At 27.7% G+C, this 18,524-nt stretch overlaps 1 protein-coding gene across 1 annotated transcript; it reads left to right on the top strand.

Moving 5' to 3' along the window:
* Positions 1 to 2,469: 2,469 nt before the first annotated feature.
* Positions 2,470 to 15,055, top strand: LOC119688965. The gene is made up of 4 exons (XM_038103664.1): positions 2,470 to 2,722; positions 13,514 to 13,891; positions 13,955 to 14,101; positions 14,805 to 15,055. The coding sequence occupies exons 1-4, from the start codon at positions 2,638 to 2,640 to the stop codon at positions 14,960 to 14,962; spliced, it is 768 nt and encodes a 255-aa protein (XP_037959592.1). The 5' UTR covers positions 2,470 to 2,637; the 3' UTR covers positions 14,963 to 15,055.
* The last annotated feature ends 3,469 nt before the right edge of the window (positions 15,056 to 18,524 follow it).

Genomic DNA, 18,524 nt, shown 5'->3' on the forward strand with positions numbered 1-18,524 from the left:
CGACTTTTGTTGTAATTGTGTAAGGAAAGAAAAAAGTGTATTTCATCTAATTTGTCAATGTCCATCTTTATCGTACAGAAGAATAAAAAATCTGTCATTACTTAAAACGATACATAGTGAAAGAACAAAGCTTATGGACGTATCAGATTGTTTCATTTGAATGAAAACGTCAGCCTTGAGTATATTAAGAGCACTTTTTAAGTAAAGGTACATTTTAATACAGTAGTAGTAATACATTATCCGGTTTTTATGTTTTATAACTGGTGATAATATTAGAAGATACTACTACAAGATCTGATCACAAAAATCTCAAAATATCATCACAAAAATAATATAATATATTATTTATAATTTAAAAAATTATAAATGAAACAAATATATTTGTTCTATGATTAGGTTTGGTCCAAGGGGAATCTATGTATCAGACGCTATGTAGATTGCTAAACAATTGTATATTGTTAAGAAATTATTGAGATTGTCACAAATCTCGCAAACTGTTATCTCGATAACAGAGGTAAGAATGGGAATTGACTATTTAAACACTAAAAAGCTACGTCTTAGATGTATTCTCAAATCTGTGTTTATGTATGGTCATGACAAACTGCATCATCAATTAACAAAATGATTAATAAATTACAATACAATATAAAGAGTAATGTTACAATATATTAATTTATACTGTATGCCATGTCATAAATATTTATTAATTTAAGCTTTTTTTTAAAAACTAATATGTATTAAAAGAAAAGAAAAGTATTTTATATATTAAAAGAAAATTAAAAAAACCATTATATCCATATATTTATATATAAGAATAAAAACTATTAAATAAATGTATACATCATAAGTATTAGTAGAATATAAAGTAACCTATTCCACTACATATTTAAGCAAACCGTATTATTAGCACTAGACACTGCGAAACTTTTTCAAATATTTTAAACGGGTCTCACTACCTCCATTTCTCATTCTCTTACGGCTCTCTCACATTTCTGAGTTACACTTGTATATGACAAGGACATTCAAGTTAAAGTTGCCTTGAGAGAGTTTAATTTTTAATTGTAATCTGTAAATAGTTAGATAATTCACTCTAAAAAATAAGTCATCATTGTAGTTTTAATATTGAAAAAATTATTCTGTTTTTATTTAATAATTCTTTGGACCCACACTTTGGACGCACATAAGATTATTTGTTTTTTATAGTTTAATCTCAACAAAAACCATATGTTGGCATACGAATTGAAGATATCTACTTTTTTATCTCCTATGTACCTTGAAATTTGAGCTTAATAAACATATATTCATTAAAACAATATTTTTGCAATATGGTTCAATAGAACTTCTTATCAATCCTCAACACTTTATGGAATTGGTAAGAATTCTAAAGTCTTTCTATAGTCATTACTCTTCATAATTATGTATATATAAAAAAATGTAATCCAAATAATGTTTTGAAAAACATCTGTTTGTTCTCGTATAATTTTTAATATTTGCTAGTCTTGCTGACAACTATGGAACGGTACTTAAGACAATAATATAATGTATATAAAATATAATGATAATAGCTATAGACTATTACCTGTAAGTTGGAATAGGAATCTACTTAAAATAATCCACTTTTATTATTCATACTACATCTTTTATAAATATAAATGAATGAAGATAAAAGTTAGTTCTTTTTAATAATTAGAATTTGTAGTTAAACTTTATATAAAACCTTTAAGTTCAATACAGAGCATCATATATATTATATATGTTATAAAATTAGAAAGTTTTAAAGTTTTGGGAAGTAAATACTTGAAGTGGAATTATTAGTATAAAATTGGAGAAAGTTTGATTATAACAGTTTTATAAAAATTAGGTAAATTGTGGCTTCAATAAGTTGATTATAATGCTATAGTTTCATATTGTTAGAAAGATAAATACCTAAGAGCTCAAGTTATACCTATAATAAAATAAATTAAATAAATTAAATAAAATAAATTGAGTTTCGTGTCACAAAAGTTGGATTGTGATTCAGTTCGATCCTAGTGCTCTAACCATAATAAAAGGGATGAAACTCATTTGTTAGAGTATCTGAAATATAGCACATAGGAAATATAGGCTATATATGAAGTAATTAGTCCTTCTTAAAAAATTTTGTTGCTCTAAATGGTAAGTTTATTATCTCTCGTATTAGCATTTCTCTTTAATAATTCTTTTTGAAAGAAATGCATGTATGCTTTGATATTAGGCAACTATGCCATCTAATTATCAGAGAAATCGGATTTTCTATTACGACCGGCTATAGTTTTTTAATTGCTTTGCTATTGCAATAAAAGTTTTTTCAATACACATTTCTAAGCACATAAGGTTTTATAAATATATATATTCAATATAATTTGAATACATTTTTTCTGATGTCAGTGTTTATGAATGATTTGCGATATAAGGAAGGTAGATTCAAGCATGCAGTTCAGATATTTCACTGCAGTTAAAAGTGAAAGACGATTGTGTTCATTTGTCTGTGAAGAAGTTTTAAGTTAAACTATTAATAAAAAAATATAGAAATTAAAAACTTAAAAATAAAGAGGAAAATAATTATCATAATCGTGAAATTATTTTTTTTTTACAATTAATAACTAATTATTCTTAATAATGAAATTGTTAATATTGTTGTGTCTAATCGGTGTTTGCGTGTCAAAGCCGGCTTCTAAGGAATCGGATTCGGTCAATGGAATGCGTGAGTCTTTGATCACAGTTGTTATTCATTTAAATAATATATTGAAAAAATAAATTTTAAATTTAAATTAATTATGTTAAAACTAACTAATAATATTCAAAGTCGTCTAACAATAAAATAACAAAAAAAAAAGCAGATATTAAATATGAAGACATTTTAGATATAAAAGTTATAATGAATTTATTTCTAATAAAAATAATTTAAAAATATTTTTGAGTGATTTTTTATCTATCACAATTGCAGAAATATTGCATTAACATTTAGAATTCTCTGTAGCAAAGTCATGAGTGGTGCAATGGTGGAAATAATTTATATTTTTTAATAGATTAAAGATATAGTGAACATTTATGTGATGTTTGGATGAAATATTAAAAGCAGTGTGTTTTACTCTCTCATATTTCAAGTCCTATTTGAAGAAATACAAAAAGACATTCAAATAATAACAAATGCTAAACGGAGTTTAGAATAGGGATTCAATTATATAAAAGTGTATAATATGTATGATTAACATTAATCAGTGATGTGTTGCAGAAGATACGTTAGTTTTGTATTATTTTTTAATATTGTATTCTTTAATCTTGATTCCTTATATCAGTTGAATCACAGTACTTTTTTATGTTTCACGAATATTTATAAAATAAATTGTTTTCTTTATTTTTTAAACACAATTATCAAATGCAACCAAAACTGAAGACGACACTAGGCCTGAAAAGATTTCGCACCATAACTCTTATCATTTAAATATTTTGTAATATCAAATTAATGGACTAAAGCAGTATCACAATGAGAAAAGTATGATTTTCTGCAAATCTGTTTTCTTTTTTTTATTTTTTTTTTATTTCTTTGAATTAAATTATTGTGATCAGTTAACCAGTTTAGCCAGCTTGTCCATCATAATTAAGCTCTTGCTCATTGAAATTTTTATGGAATAAAAAGTATTATTTTTTCAGTTAGTGCAACTGTATTCACTTTTTTTGGAACACTTTGAGTAGATGAAATTCACTCCATGCTTGTTCTTTTTCATGATTCCTTTATCTCCTTGTGGGGCATAGGGCCTCAGTTACGCATTTTCAACTTGACCGAGTATTTGCGAAATCTTGTTTCACGATTTCATCGTTGCTAAAATCTCGGTGTGTAATGTTCTTCTCCGTGATATTTTGGGGCGTCCACTTATTCATGTTCGCTGTGGGTTTCAATTGAGTGCTTGATGACATACCTCTGTTGGTTGTTTTCGTAGAGTGTGACCGATCTAATGTCATATTCGTTGCTTAATTAAGTTCTTTCTATAGGCTATTGTTTAGTTCTCAAGATATTAATGTTAATTACTATTTTCTTTATTCTTTTGCATCAATAAAAAAATTTATATGAATCATATACAGATATAAGTTATAACAATTTTTCAGGAATCATTATTTTAGATATTATAGGGGTTTTATAGGCTTGATTCTGTTTCTACTTTGTGAGTGTTTAAATTTTTTTAAAATATGTTTTAGCTCTGATATCATACTCAGCTATATAGCAATTATAACCCGCTCTAGTGAATCAGTAAAATTGCTATAGATTTTTAAACTTGAATTAGTAATGGATATATATCTGTTATATGAGAATTTGTATTTCACTCTTAATGCTGATAGTTGTGGGGTTAGAAAACATACATTCATTTCCCAAAAAACAAAAAGAACCTTTAAATATGTCATGGTACTAGGAAATCATGGCTGAAATAGTCTTAAATTACACAAAAATTACACAAAAATCACCAAAAAAACAATAAAATATAATTAGTGATTTTTTTACTACACCTCACGAATTTGGAAAATACCTATAAGACAAAGGTTTGCCTCGAAACAAATATTTTTATTTTTATTTCATTTTATGACTAAAGTTTTAAGTACACTATTAATAATTTTTAAAGTTCAATCTAATAAAAAAATTAATATTCTTATTGAATTATTACGAAATTTTATATTATATTGCAAAATACATAACAAGTGATTGGAATTTTACTTTAATTTTAATATACATCTGTTAGAACTTTAATATATAACTAATAAATTACCTGACTCAACTAGATTCAAATAATTTATGCAAACTTACTATTTAATTAAAAACCGGTTAGTTTTCATATTTATTTAAAAATTGTTAAACCTCTCTATTGATTATAAATTTTCACCGCAATTTGTTATTTATTTATGGTAATATTATCCACTTAAATTTGTTTGTGTTCACTGTCAACCTATGTGACTACACCTGACAACAGTGCGTATGAGTATTTTTTTTAAATTTGTAAGGGTACTAATATTCATTTCCTTAAAATTATGATATGAAGTTGACTTTTGTATTCATTTAAATTTTTTCATTACTTTTTATATAATTTATAAATCTACATAAGGTGCACCATACATATATAGCCATTAGAATATTCAAATTGCTATGTAATTCTTAAATTTCAAAGGAAACTGATGTAATGGTTGTTTTTTCTCAAGAAAGCACAATCGGGTTTTGTCTGCACTTAATGTATATAGTCGATCTTCCATAATTCTTATATCATGAAGTCACTACTATTACAGATGATACCTTTATATTGACCACAAGAATTCAATTCGAAGTCTTTTAGTCTTCATACATTTATGATTTAAATATGACTTTTTAATCAATTCGATCATATTTGGCTGTTGTTTCATCTGTATAAAGGGATATGTTTCTTATTGAGAATCTTTATATAGATCTTTTATATTATTACTTGTTTTAGTTTTATGACTTGAAAAGTTTTCTAGTATGTAAATTGACTTAAGTTTATAATATATCATTGCAATTTTTTTTCTTGATATTGGTATGAAGTTTATCTATGCATAAAGTTTATAAAGTATGCATAAGTACTTCCAGTGCAATTCATTGCAGCTAATCATATGTTTGGCAACACACATTATTAGTGACTATTTTTTATTGGAATTTAATGTTACTTATGCTGGGTACTTATACAGAATAAGCTTTAATGCGATATTATAAGATACAAATCCAAATTGGTGGACGTCGCGATTTGAAAATAAGTTTTGGCAAAGTTTTATATTCCAAGAAATTTGTTTATTACATTATTTATTGATTTGACTCAGTTCTTGAAGGACTATACCTTTAAGTTGCAAACTTTTACATGAAAATCGCGCAATAAATACATCTTCTCTCATTACAATAAAGAATTACTATTAATAAGAATATTAATGTAAAAATAAAGGATTAGTAAAAAAGTAGTAACAGTTAAATAAAAAAGGATGGAACTTTTAGTAGTCACTACAATCCATAAAAATTTCTTATCTAAATGATTAGATATTTCTGCGAAAAGCTATGAGGTATTACTAATTGTGCCTTCATTTTTATTCCAGTAACGTCTTTCTATTTTCTAAAGTATTGAACAGCATAAATAGGTTAATACCTTCTCTTTATCTTATATTGCACAATTGCAGTTGCTATTGTTTTCTGCGATGTGCAGAGCAAAATACCATAGCATTTTAGTTCTTGTTTGGAATAAGAACTATATGGTGGTTATAAGTATATCCAGCTGTTTAAAAAGTGTTGAACATACCTTCTGCTCAAAAAATATGCGGATTTTGTTGTTTGTTAACAGCTCATTAAGTAATAGACCTTTTTCAAAGACATATGGCACAAATTTCAGCGCCATCTGTCAATTAGTTTGTTTACAGCAGCTGTTAATGTGAAACTACCTCAAGTGCATTTAGCGATTTTTACTATGGAAAATTCTTGTTGTACACGATTTGTTGACCAAACACCCAAACACGGCACCACTGTCATCGCTCAGGAACCATATTCGCCAGATCTGTATCCGTGCGACTTTTTCCTGTTCCCGAAACTCAATTTGCGCCTTCGTGGTAAGCGTTTTGAGACGATTGAATCGGTAAAAGAGAATTCGCTGAAGGAACTAAAAGCCATACCTTCACGGGCCTACCAAAAGTGTATGGAAGATTGGATTAAGCGTTGGCATATGTGTATCGCTTCAGAAGGAGCATATTTTGAAGGAGATAAAATTAATTTGGAATAAAATTTATATTTGTGTGTTTTATTTACAAAATCCGAGTACTTTTTGAGCAGAAGGTATTACCATAAACGATTAATTTTGGTTAGAGAAGTCTTTGAAAGATTAATGGATGATTATATGACATATATATACTGAACTCGTACAGGATACGCCGTTTTCTAAAGATATTTGGGAACAAGTTAACTAAGAAACTGTGTAAACACAAGAGAGTTTGCTTGAGAATTACATGAACCGGATATGTTTATAGCATCTTATAGAATATTCTTCTTGAACCTTAACCAGCCTGCAGAAAATGTTTGGATCATTAGGTCAATAATGGTATTGTACATAATTGAGTCCATTTCGAAGCCAATGAAATAAATTTCATTTGATTAATCAGTTTTTTTGGGTTTATTAATAATAATAGGCATTTAAAAATTTGTTTGCTTCATACATACACTTTTATGTTGCTAATATAAATATTTCAATTTCTGAAGATACAGATGTGGGTATTTTTATTTATGCTAATAGAATTCTAAATTTATCTGCTTCATTATATTATGATATTTTTTATACTGTACATTTACTGTACTGTACATTTTACATATTCTACATTTGAAGATTTATTCCTTATGCTTTTTTAAGTACATAGGGTTTGTAAAGATACTTGTCTCTTGACTATAATAAATATACACAGACGTATTAGCCAATTTGTTTGTGTCTCTGTCTATTGGTCAGGTCCCACATCGGTAGTTAGTTTACTGTTTCACAAGGAAGATTTGGATATTTATAGATCCAAACAGATGAAGTTGGTGTATAAATAAAATTGGTTGAACCCATTATGTAGTGGATACATTAAGCAATTGTTTGCAATGAAAGTCTGTATGGACCTAACACCAAAAAGAGTTTTGTAAATAATGAACTGTGTGAAGGGTATTGAAGTTTCGGTAAGTGTTAATCTATATATTTATTTGACATTTGTTTTGTGTTGCGATTTTAATTGCAAGATCCGGTGTTTACTCTTGGCGGAGGACTATTACGTTGGAGATATTTTAGATTCCACGAGTTTTTGTATAAAATTTTGTATATCTTTTATTGAAAATTTTTAGATGTTTTTAGTTATATATTAGATATTTTTCTTTTTTATATTCAATTTTAATTGTTTATAAGTGGTATTCTGTTAGTGTCACGAAGTTTTACATTGTCGATTTTGAATAGCGAATATGTTTGTGATGACCGTCACAGTGGATGCATATTTATGATTTAGGGAACTTTTCATCAATTGTTTGCAGCTCTACTATTGTCTTTATTTTAATTTAACAATAATATTATTTATTTTATAATAAGATTATATTAAATTATTATATATTTTATTATTATGTTTTTTTTAGTATTTTCACAATTATTAATAACAGGGGAACTAATAGCAACTTATTCTTTAGTATCTTTTAGCTGGAAGAATCGGTTAATTTCTATAGAAGCTCAAGTTTTGTCTTGTTAGTTGATTATTTTAGTAGTAGATAATGTAATAGTAGTGGTCATTGCAGTAATCATTGCAAATTGTTTCGTTCTCTTTATGATGTCACTAACATGTTTCTGTTCATTAGTCCAATTAATCACTACTTAGCACTATAAAGTAATAAAGTGCTTACAACTGCTTTGTTATTAACAGTTTTTTATAAAGCTTTAAATTACTACTATTACTGCTATATTCATAGAGTTAAATTAGTATATGGCAATCAGATTCGTGTTGTTCACCTAGAGAACCGTATTTGTTGTTGCGATGTGTGGCAAACCTACAAAACCATAACCGAATGAAAATGAAACTCTTTGTCAGTGAGCACTCAAGCATACTATTTTAGTTAAATAATTTTATATTATAGTATTGAAGCTAATATATTTTCATATGTAAGATGAGAACTAAAAACTAATGTGGCCTTTTCTGTTGATTTAGTAAGAAGCCATTTGTTAGGCATTTCATTCGATTAACACCCAAGCCCAAAATAACAATCCGAAACGTTCGTGCTTTACAGTAATCACTTCTGTATAAAAAAGGAATCGTGATGATAATTATGGTGGGTTGCAACGGTATGTGATAGAAAGAATTATTAATTCTTTTATAATATGTTGTTAGGAATATAGTTAAATTTATGGTATTCATTTGAGATCGAGACAAAAATTTGTAATTTTCTATATCAGGCAAAGGTCAAATATGTACCGTATGTACCAAGCTTTTTTTTATCTGTTGTTTCGTATATATGTAAATGAATACATAGAAGTCAAAAAACTTACTCACAGAAAAATGTTCATAAACATACATACATTTTCATATAGTTAGAAAGTTATATCCGATTTTTAAAGTGCATTTATTCCTGCTTAACTCAACGAGAATAATTGATTCAAATATGTGTATGTTTATCAGGATATTTATCCAGGCAATATCTCTGTTCATGTGCAATGTGACCTCTCCGTTTTTTTAAACATGGGTATATTTATCTGGCTATTTATCTCATCTAGTTACTATTTGTATACTTACCTTCTGCTCAAAAAGTACTCGGATTTTGTAAATAAAACACACAAATTTAAATTTTATTCCCAATTTATTTTATCTCTTTCAAAATATGCTTCTTCTGAAGCGATATACATTTGCCAACGCTTAATCCAATCTTCCATACACTTTTGGTAGGCCCGTGAAGGTATGGCTTTTAGTTCCTTCAGCAAATTCTCTTTTACTGATTCAATCGTCCGTATACTTTTTGAGCAGAATATAATTGGTTTTCAGTTTTTAAGTTAAGTGATTGAAACTGTATGTTTTCTTTATAATTAAGTGAGAACGGTGTTTATGTTTCAACAAAGTCAAAGCTAATTATTTGTCTTGATCTTTATCAACAATATATTATTTTGCAACAATTAAATTTATAATTATAAAAAATAATGGGAGAATAAATAGGTTAAAAAAATTATCATGCACATTTACAATTAAGTGCAGTAATTATAAAGTTAATTTAACTTTATTAATTATGGAATAAAAAAAAGCTTTAATAATATTGAAGATCGAAAAGAAACGTAAAATTAAAATAATTACTAACCTCGCGTATCCTATAGACGATGAAAATATCATTTAAATGTTAAATTATTATTAAGGAATTATTTTTATCATTTTTTATAGAAACATTTTAGGTGAACTAAAGACCAGCTCTAAAGTAAGCAAAAGTTTTTATATATAACAACTACAAATACTTTTGACTGAACCGATTTATTTTATTTACAATAATCTGTTTTTTTTTGCATAGGTCTTTTGGGATGCGATTGAAAAATGTCGGTTATCAGCTGGAACTTTTGTTGGCACCTCCATGTATCGGGTGTTTCTTTAGCTGCAATAGAACTGAAAATGATACGAGTGTCTATCATTTTTAATCAGCCCAATTTTTGATAATTTTTTGTAATAAACACGGCCGCATGGCGTCAATAGTGGCATTTCTATAAGTCCAATTTATGTTTATTTTTTGCAATAAATGCGGCCGTATGGCGTCAATGGCAGTATGAATATTGGCTTTCAATGCTTCAAGAGTTGTTGGTTTGTCAGCATAAGACAATGACAACATAATCCAATTACCCCATAAAAAGTAATCGAGAGGTGTTAAATTGTACGGACCAGTATGAGGGGACCAGTTAATAGGATCATTTCTACATATAAAGTTGTTACCAAATTGTTTTCTCTATAAATTGCTGTATGGTCGATGTCATTGATGTTTACTGAATAATTTTTAGAAACAAAAATTCAGTCAGCATGGCTCCATAGCGCTCACCATTCATCATAACGGCAGCTCCTTCCTCATAAAGACCGATGACGCCGCCAGCTTGTAAACCGCACCAAACAATCAATGTTAATGGAAGTAATGGTGATTCGTTAACGGCTTAAGGATTATCTTCGTTTTTTATATGTTATTAATTAATTAAATAAATTAAAGAAAGGTACATCTTTAAACTGCCGGAATCCTATGTTGATGTTTGCCGTGTGAAATTCATAGTCACATAGAACTTCGCGAAAAGATTTATTTATTTTCAGAGTAAATTTCCACAATCTGATAGTATTGTCTCGTGTTAAACGCTTCATAATAAATTGATTTTGAGCTGCCTCTTATATTGGGCATAGGCTAACTATAATTCGTTTCCATTATCTTCTTTGCAATGCGATGTATCTGATCGCGTTGATATTGCTGTAGTTTCAACTAAAAGTTAAACTCTTCTATCTAGAGGAAGGTAGCCCTCTACGCCTGTTGCATTGGGGATTATATTGTAGGGCCATATTCGCGATATTTTCTAGAGGTTTGCATAGCGTATGGCCAATCCATCGAAATTTTCTTCTCCGAATATCAATATTCATATCTCTCATATTTGTTTTGGACCATAGCTCCTCGTTAGTGATAGTATTTGGCGAGAAGATACGAGTTATTCTGCGAAGACAGCTGCGTAGTAGTAGTAGTAATAATAGTATGCTTTTATTTATTATATTATATTTAAACAAAAATGTTTATCAAAAACAATTGTATTCATGAAGATCTTGATGGTACCTATATAAAATATAAATTATAAATATATAAATTAAATTCAAATTATAGTTCTAAATATCTTTTAAGATAAAAAAAAAAAATAAAAATTTCCTAGCTGTGGCTGTATTGGGTAAAATTGTAAATGTTCAAAGACTATAGGGACTGTGAGTCTTAGAACTTCTATGTAGACAATAATAAACTAAATTGCGATAAATTGTAATATTTAACAGATTGAAAAGTTCATTTGCCAAAATATGCTTATAATTTATGTTAAAAAAATAGATTGACAAAAAATATTATTTTAAAAAAATATTATTTCCATGGAATTACAATTTTTCAATCAATGCTTCCATCAGCTGTGTTTTAGTTTGACATTACAAACATTTTTCATTAGGCCCTTCTCTTACCCTGCTTCCTGGCTACGCCCATATTACTCAATATTGAATCTCGTTCTGTAGCTAGGAAAATAAGTAATTTGTCTTTTGTATCTAAAAGTTCAATATTCGTTTGAAAATTTTTACTGGTTTGAAAGGCTTTAAAATGAATTTGGTATTACTTTATTGTCTGCTGCTAAATTAGTGAGTAAGTTTAGTTATGGAACAAAATAAATGCTAATATAAGAAATGAAGGGATAGTAGAACTTGTTTCCAGTGTTTTTTATCAAAATTTTATAAGTCACTGAATTTGAAACTGAAAGCAAACTAGAATTGTTGTTATGGCCTACGTGTATATAAGTCATGGTTATGTATTAAAATGTGGTTTTCTCATAAATATAGATACCACAACTTTTGGATACTACCAGCTTATGTAGTTGCAAATCCTGATTAGTTAAACATACATTTTATGATTGCATTAGTCTCGAAAGTGTAATACTAGATCACATGTGGTTTGTTAAGTGACTCATACAGTTTAATATTAAATATTTTAATCATTATCATATCATTTGTTACTTTTATACTTTAAGTTTAGGTATTGCTCATGTAATAGTTTAAATAGCTGTTAACGTTAGTTCTTTTATATATGTTTTCCTTAACATATTTTAAATAATAGATGATTAATAGGCGTGTCTACTGTATGTTTCAATGTAACCATTAGTATTATCCTAACTGATGGTCGAGTATCAATTGAGGTATTTAACTCTCATGGCTCAATATACTTACATCTGAATTCATATCGAAAGATATAGAATTCATATTATAGAGAATTTAGTTAGTTTTAACTTGAAACGTAAGTAAGAAAACCACAGAACGGCTATTTCAACAGAGAAGTAGTTAGCAATTAAGTCACTTAATTTTTCTGAGGTGACTTCCTTGACCAAATCTAACTCATATGGATCCAATTTCTTCCAAACTTGGAAGAAATTAAGCGCACTTTGTTGTATACCAGGGCAGATCCGAAATAAATGCTGTATGTATTAGTAGAAGTAAGAATACGAAAATTGCAATGATAAGATCGAAGAAAAAACTCATCTCCAACGCTATTATTAATGATATGTAATATGAGCTTTTTGTTATAACTTTTTGTGGCATGTAGCACATTTTAACCTGGACAGACATATTTTATATACATAAATAATAGTGTTAACTATATAAACTTTTTCAAGGTAGGTAGAGCAGTTAAAATCCTCCACTTAAACCGATTGTAAATTCATAAAAATGTTCTAAACATCACGTACAGGTCATATTAGTCAACGTTTTGATTTGTATCAGTCGTAAATAATTATATAAAAAAAGACGAATTGGTCGTTTAACTGGCAACTGGTATGCATAAATAATACCTATGACCTTTACATAGAGAATAAGATGCAACTGTTGTGAATATGTTGTGAATTATATGAAACTTGTGGATCTATATCTAAGTTGTATCTAATGTATCTAAATTGCGCGTGAGTTATTTTAAGAAATGAAGTTTTTAGATAGTATTAGAATAAGGTAGAGAAAATGTTTTTAACATATTGGTTTTGATGAAGTAGTTTTATAATATAAAGTGAGTTACTCTTTCAATCTGATTTGTTGCGATTGAAAGCTTAACTTTCTATAAGGTACTTTATAAGCTCAGAGCCAATAATCTAAATAAATCATTTACACAATTTATAACATCAAGTTTTTGCAAAGAACTTATTGCATTTTGCTAAAATTATTAATTTCACATTGCCCATAGTTATTAATTTATTGTAAAATACATATTCATTAATTTTTATACTTTTTACAGCCAATTTTCCAAAATGTAGTGCCACAGATTCCAATATTAACGAATGTATGAAATCTCTTTTCCAACAAATGGTACCACTAACCAAGAACGGAATCAAGGAATTGAACATTCCGCCCCTAGACCCATTTGTTATTGAAAAGTCCAATTATCAGTATAGTAATGGTGCTGTTCAAGGGCGTATCACCGTTAGAAATGTACGTGTACATGGCATGAGTAATGCTGTAGTTGAAAATGTGGACTTTCGTTTGAATGGCGATAAGTTGGATGTTGATTTTATTGCGAAAGTACCAAATATGGCGGTGGAGGGAACTTATAAAGCAGAGATGAAAATTAATGATGTAAAAATGACACCAAAGGGTGTGTTCAATGTATCAATGAGTAAGTCTCTAATAACATAACAAAATGTTCTGATATTAACTGTTATTTTCCAAACGTCTGCAGCTGATATAACCATTAAATCACATCCATCTGGAGAACTGTATGAACGGGATGGTCACACCTATTTACGTTTGACGAGTTTCGATAGTCAACCTGAAGTAGGTGATATGCACATTTATGCCACCGGTTTAGTACCAGATCCAAATTTAAGTAAGTAACTTTCCAATTTCAATAAAGTAGAGAAGAGGATATATGTAGTATAAGAATTAAAATTATTGAAGAAGTCTTGAATTTATATATAATTTATTATTGATAGTTTTACATGTAAAACTGTACATGTATGTACATGTATATATATATATATATATATATATATAAATATAAATTATTATTATATAATATATATACATATATATATATGGAGTTTTACTATTGCTAAACTGTTATTATTTTTAATTTATATATAATTTATTATTAATAGTTTTACATGTAAAAAAAACATGTAAAACTATTAATAATAAATTATTTATAAATTAAAAATAAAATAATAGTATTAGCAAAAGTAACTAAAATCCAAAAAATATGCGAACAAAAAAGTCAAGTACGGCTTTGGATCAGTTGGTCAAGGTGCGCTGATTCTGAGCTTCACATGTGGCAGGACCCGAGTTCGAATCTTGGTACTTGCAGTCTCAAAAAATAATTATTTATGAATAATTAAATACCAGAATTATTTCCAAGACCACTGATTATAGGTATTTGGCAATACTCGAAACAGCTGTATGGTCAGCCAAAAATTCAATTAATTAAAATAATATAAAAAATAAAATTTTTGTTGTTATAGTTCACTACTGTTCGAAAGAACCTCTTTATAATAGTATTAATAAAAATAATTAATTTTTTTTTAAACTTTTAGATACACTTCTTTTGGATTATGTGAATCAATACTGGCGCCCAATTTATACGGCTATGTTACCAGAAACTCGTAGCACTTGGGAACCTTTCATGTTACAAACTGCTAATGACATACTAAGCAAGACTCCGTTCGATATGTTTGTAACAAAAAAGAAATAATATGAATTATAATTTAAATTCATTAAGCTATAAACGAATTTTTAAGTACTTCCAAAGGATTGCTTCAGAAACATTTTAACTTTTAATATTTAATATTTAAAAATCAAATAAATATTTTAAAGAGAATTATTTTTAACGAAATAAAGAACTTTTTAAATTATAAACGAATTGGGGGTACTTATTTACTCAGTAGGTGTTTAAAAATTTAATATCACTTTTATAATAAGAGGAACTCAAAAAAGCAATTTTGAAATAAATTTTAAATTTCATATTACCCACGTTTACACTACGAACTTAAGGTTTCTTTTTGTGGAAGTACTAAGAGAATGATGAAGGTTATTTCACAATTTTTGCGATAATTCTATTATAATATGATTGAAAACAATGAGAGTTTTCTTGCCTCTTTCCGTTAGAAGGTTGTAAGAGAGCTTAAAAATAAAAAAATATATATAGAATAGCAAGAACTTCATGTGGTTGAGCAGTTAATGCATATGAACGAGCTTAGTGTTAAATGGATTTACTTTAACATTTTAATCTCAAAGCTTAACTTCTTAATAATATCTATTAAAAGATCTCTTTTTCACTATAAGACTGAGTACAAGTCATCTGTATTTAGCTCTGCAAGCCAAATGTGCAAATCTCCCAGACATTCAACACTTTATGTGGGAGGAGTCGAAAAGTGATATAAAAGATAGTTTATTTTTTGAGTTTTGAAATTGCCAAAGTGCTAGAGTTGGTCAGTGCAACTTGTTAGTTATGAGATATGTGTCTTTAATTCATATATTAGTTTTATTAAGAAATATAAATGATTTGTTGAGCTTATAAAAAATGATCTGTAGGTCTTATTAAACTTATCCATTTATCTACCTGCCTATCTACCTACCATAAGATTAAATATATTGCAAGAAAAATTAATCAAGACTCAAAAGTTATGCCAAAGGAACAGCTATATTTGGAAAAATTATTCCCTATGCCACAGCATGGTCGATATATAGACAGATATTTTCGACATTTGTTTTTCCATCATTTACTCATATTGATTATTATTTAAAATATATTTCAACCAATTACTTTGGTTCTGGAATTAAGTCTTTGATTCATTACTATAACTGTAAAATGATAACAAGATAATTTATTAGAAAATTTTGCGAGTTCATTTTCAAGCTCTTAATCCTGCGCAACATCAAAGTCAGTCAAGTGAGAAACTTTATAAAATATCACATGCTGATTACTTGGAGCACAAATAAGATATAATATTAAACCAGTCTAAACTTCTGATTATTATTTCCAGCCAAAAACTAAGTATAGACTACATTAAAAATTTGGAGTATTATGCTGTAGAAATGACAAGTGAGATAATGACTTAGCTTAATTTTTTCACCGGTTTATTAGACCTTCAAGACGACTGGAACTATTATGGGAAAATTTTTTTGAAATAAACCTGATATAGACTATATTGTTTAACTTGATAATGACTTCTATATGTGAGTAAGAAATTTACATTTATATAAAAGTATTGAATGGATTTACATATAGACATTTCATAAATACAGGTCAAAATTCTCTGTCATAAACTATATGTTATAAGCTTGTTTCAAGTGTTTATTTGTTTGTTTTTTAAACTCAAAGAAATTCAGTCGTGTCAGAAATATATATTTTAAAGAATCAACAAATACTTTAAATAAGAACCCTGAAGAACACAATGATTTGGAATGATTGATTGAAAAAATTCTCAAAATATTAAAGTAAGTATAAATAGAGGTATATTGAACAGAAACAAGAATGTGCTGGGAAATAAAATATATTTATATAACTTTGTACAGATTTTTTATGCTTTCTCGTATATTAGAGACACAACCTATGGTTGGCATTTTTGATGACTATAATTTTTTTAAAAAATGTGATAAGCCATCCACCATTCTCCATTATTAGAAAAACTGAAGGATATCTATTGGAAAATGATGAATAAATAGTCACACATCCATCTGTCTGAGTTAACTGAGAATATGCTATTGTTGTGTATAATTAACGTATCCAATTATATTTGGATTCTGCAATTTTTTTTCTCATTTAGTAGAAAGGTTTTCGAAAAGTAGTAAACTACAACAACAAAAATTCTTTTTTATATTATTTTAATTAATTGAATTTTTGGCTGACCATACAGCTGTTTCAAGTATTGCCAAATACCTACTTTCAGTGATCTTAGAAATAATTCTTGTATTTAAATATTCGTAAATAATTTTTTTTTTTTTTGAGATAGCAAGTCCCAGGAATCGAATTCGTGCGCTGACAAATTTGAAGCTCAGAGTTAGCGCTGCTTGACCAACTAATCCAAAGCCGTACTTGACTTTTATGTTCGCACATTTTTCTGGAGTTTTGTTGATTTGCTCTGAAAGTTTTATTAACAAATGAAATCATAAACCAGACGTAGAATAATTGAATTATATTTTTAATTCAATTGTTAATTGTTAAATTTCAATACTATTCTCTTTTCTCATCTAGTTCAATTATAACTAAGCTATGATAGATAAGTGATAAGACTTTATATTATATTGACTTAGTTTCACAAACGCCTTTATAAAAATACAGTTACGAGCAAGCCTTAATTTGTAAGTCCATATAGTTTGGGGATCAAACGTACAGTTATAAACTTTATACTTAGAATATTTAATATATACTTTTTTTATTACAATTATTTTTACATATATTTGTATCTACAAAATAAGAGCACAATGAATTTGTGTTGTTTTTAATTAATAGTAGCTACATATGTGCATATAAATATATCATAAAAATATACTTTTGTTAATTATGCTCTTAAATTACAAAAAAAAAAAATAACCAGATAAATATAATTATTATTTTGGATTAAATACTTAAACAAACATGAAATAGATAGACCAATTACGTTAATAGGGCAAAGGGGCCACCTGTGCATAGTGCGTTACATTAATATATAATATAAAAGCTAAAACAAAAACTATTTTACACTATTATATTTTCTTCAGTGTTTGTTTAAAACAAGTTAAATTATTTATACATTTAAATACATTAAGCCGGTTTTAGTTATTAACTTATACTCTTTCATAGTTTTGCGAAACCCTCACCCTGCCTCATAACAGATCGAAAGACGAAAACCGAATGTATCTTACTAATGTCTCTCAGATTGCAGCTTTTTTGATAAATAAATAAAAACTTTATTGGATTGAATTTATATTTTCACAAAAGCAAAGTTACGATATTTCGCTTCGATAAGAATGTGTTTGGGTCAGTTGCATGGAAGATTTGGCTTGCAATAAAACTGGCCGCTCGAAATTGTTCGCAAACAGAAACTTAGCGGAATTTGGTGCAACAGCGTTGCCTGTGCAGTGCGCGGTTCCAGAGAAAAAAAAAAACATAATAATATTATGAACAGTGCAATATAAAAGATAACAGATATACTCATAATTAAGCTAATTAGCTTAGTTCTTTTTATTTTAAAAATATAAAATTGTGTATTGAAAAGTTTAAATCCTAAATTTTAAATAGTTTAAAAAAAAATTCCAATTTTTAAAACAAAAAA

This window comes from Teleopsis dalmanni, chromosome X (assembly GCF_002237135.1).
Source record: "Teleopsis dalmanni isolate 2A chromosome X, ASM223713v2, whole genome shotgun sequence".
NCBI lineage: Eukaryota > Metazoa > Arthropoda > Insecta > Diptera > Diopsidae > Teleopsis > Teleopsis dalmanni.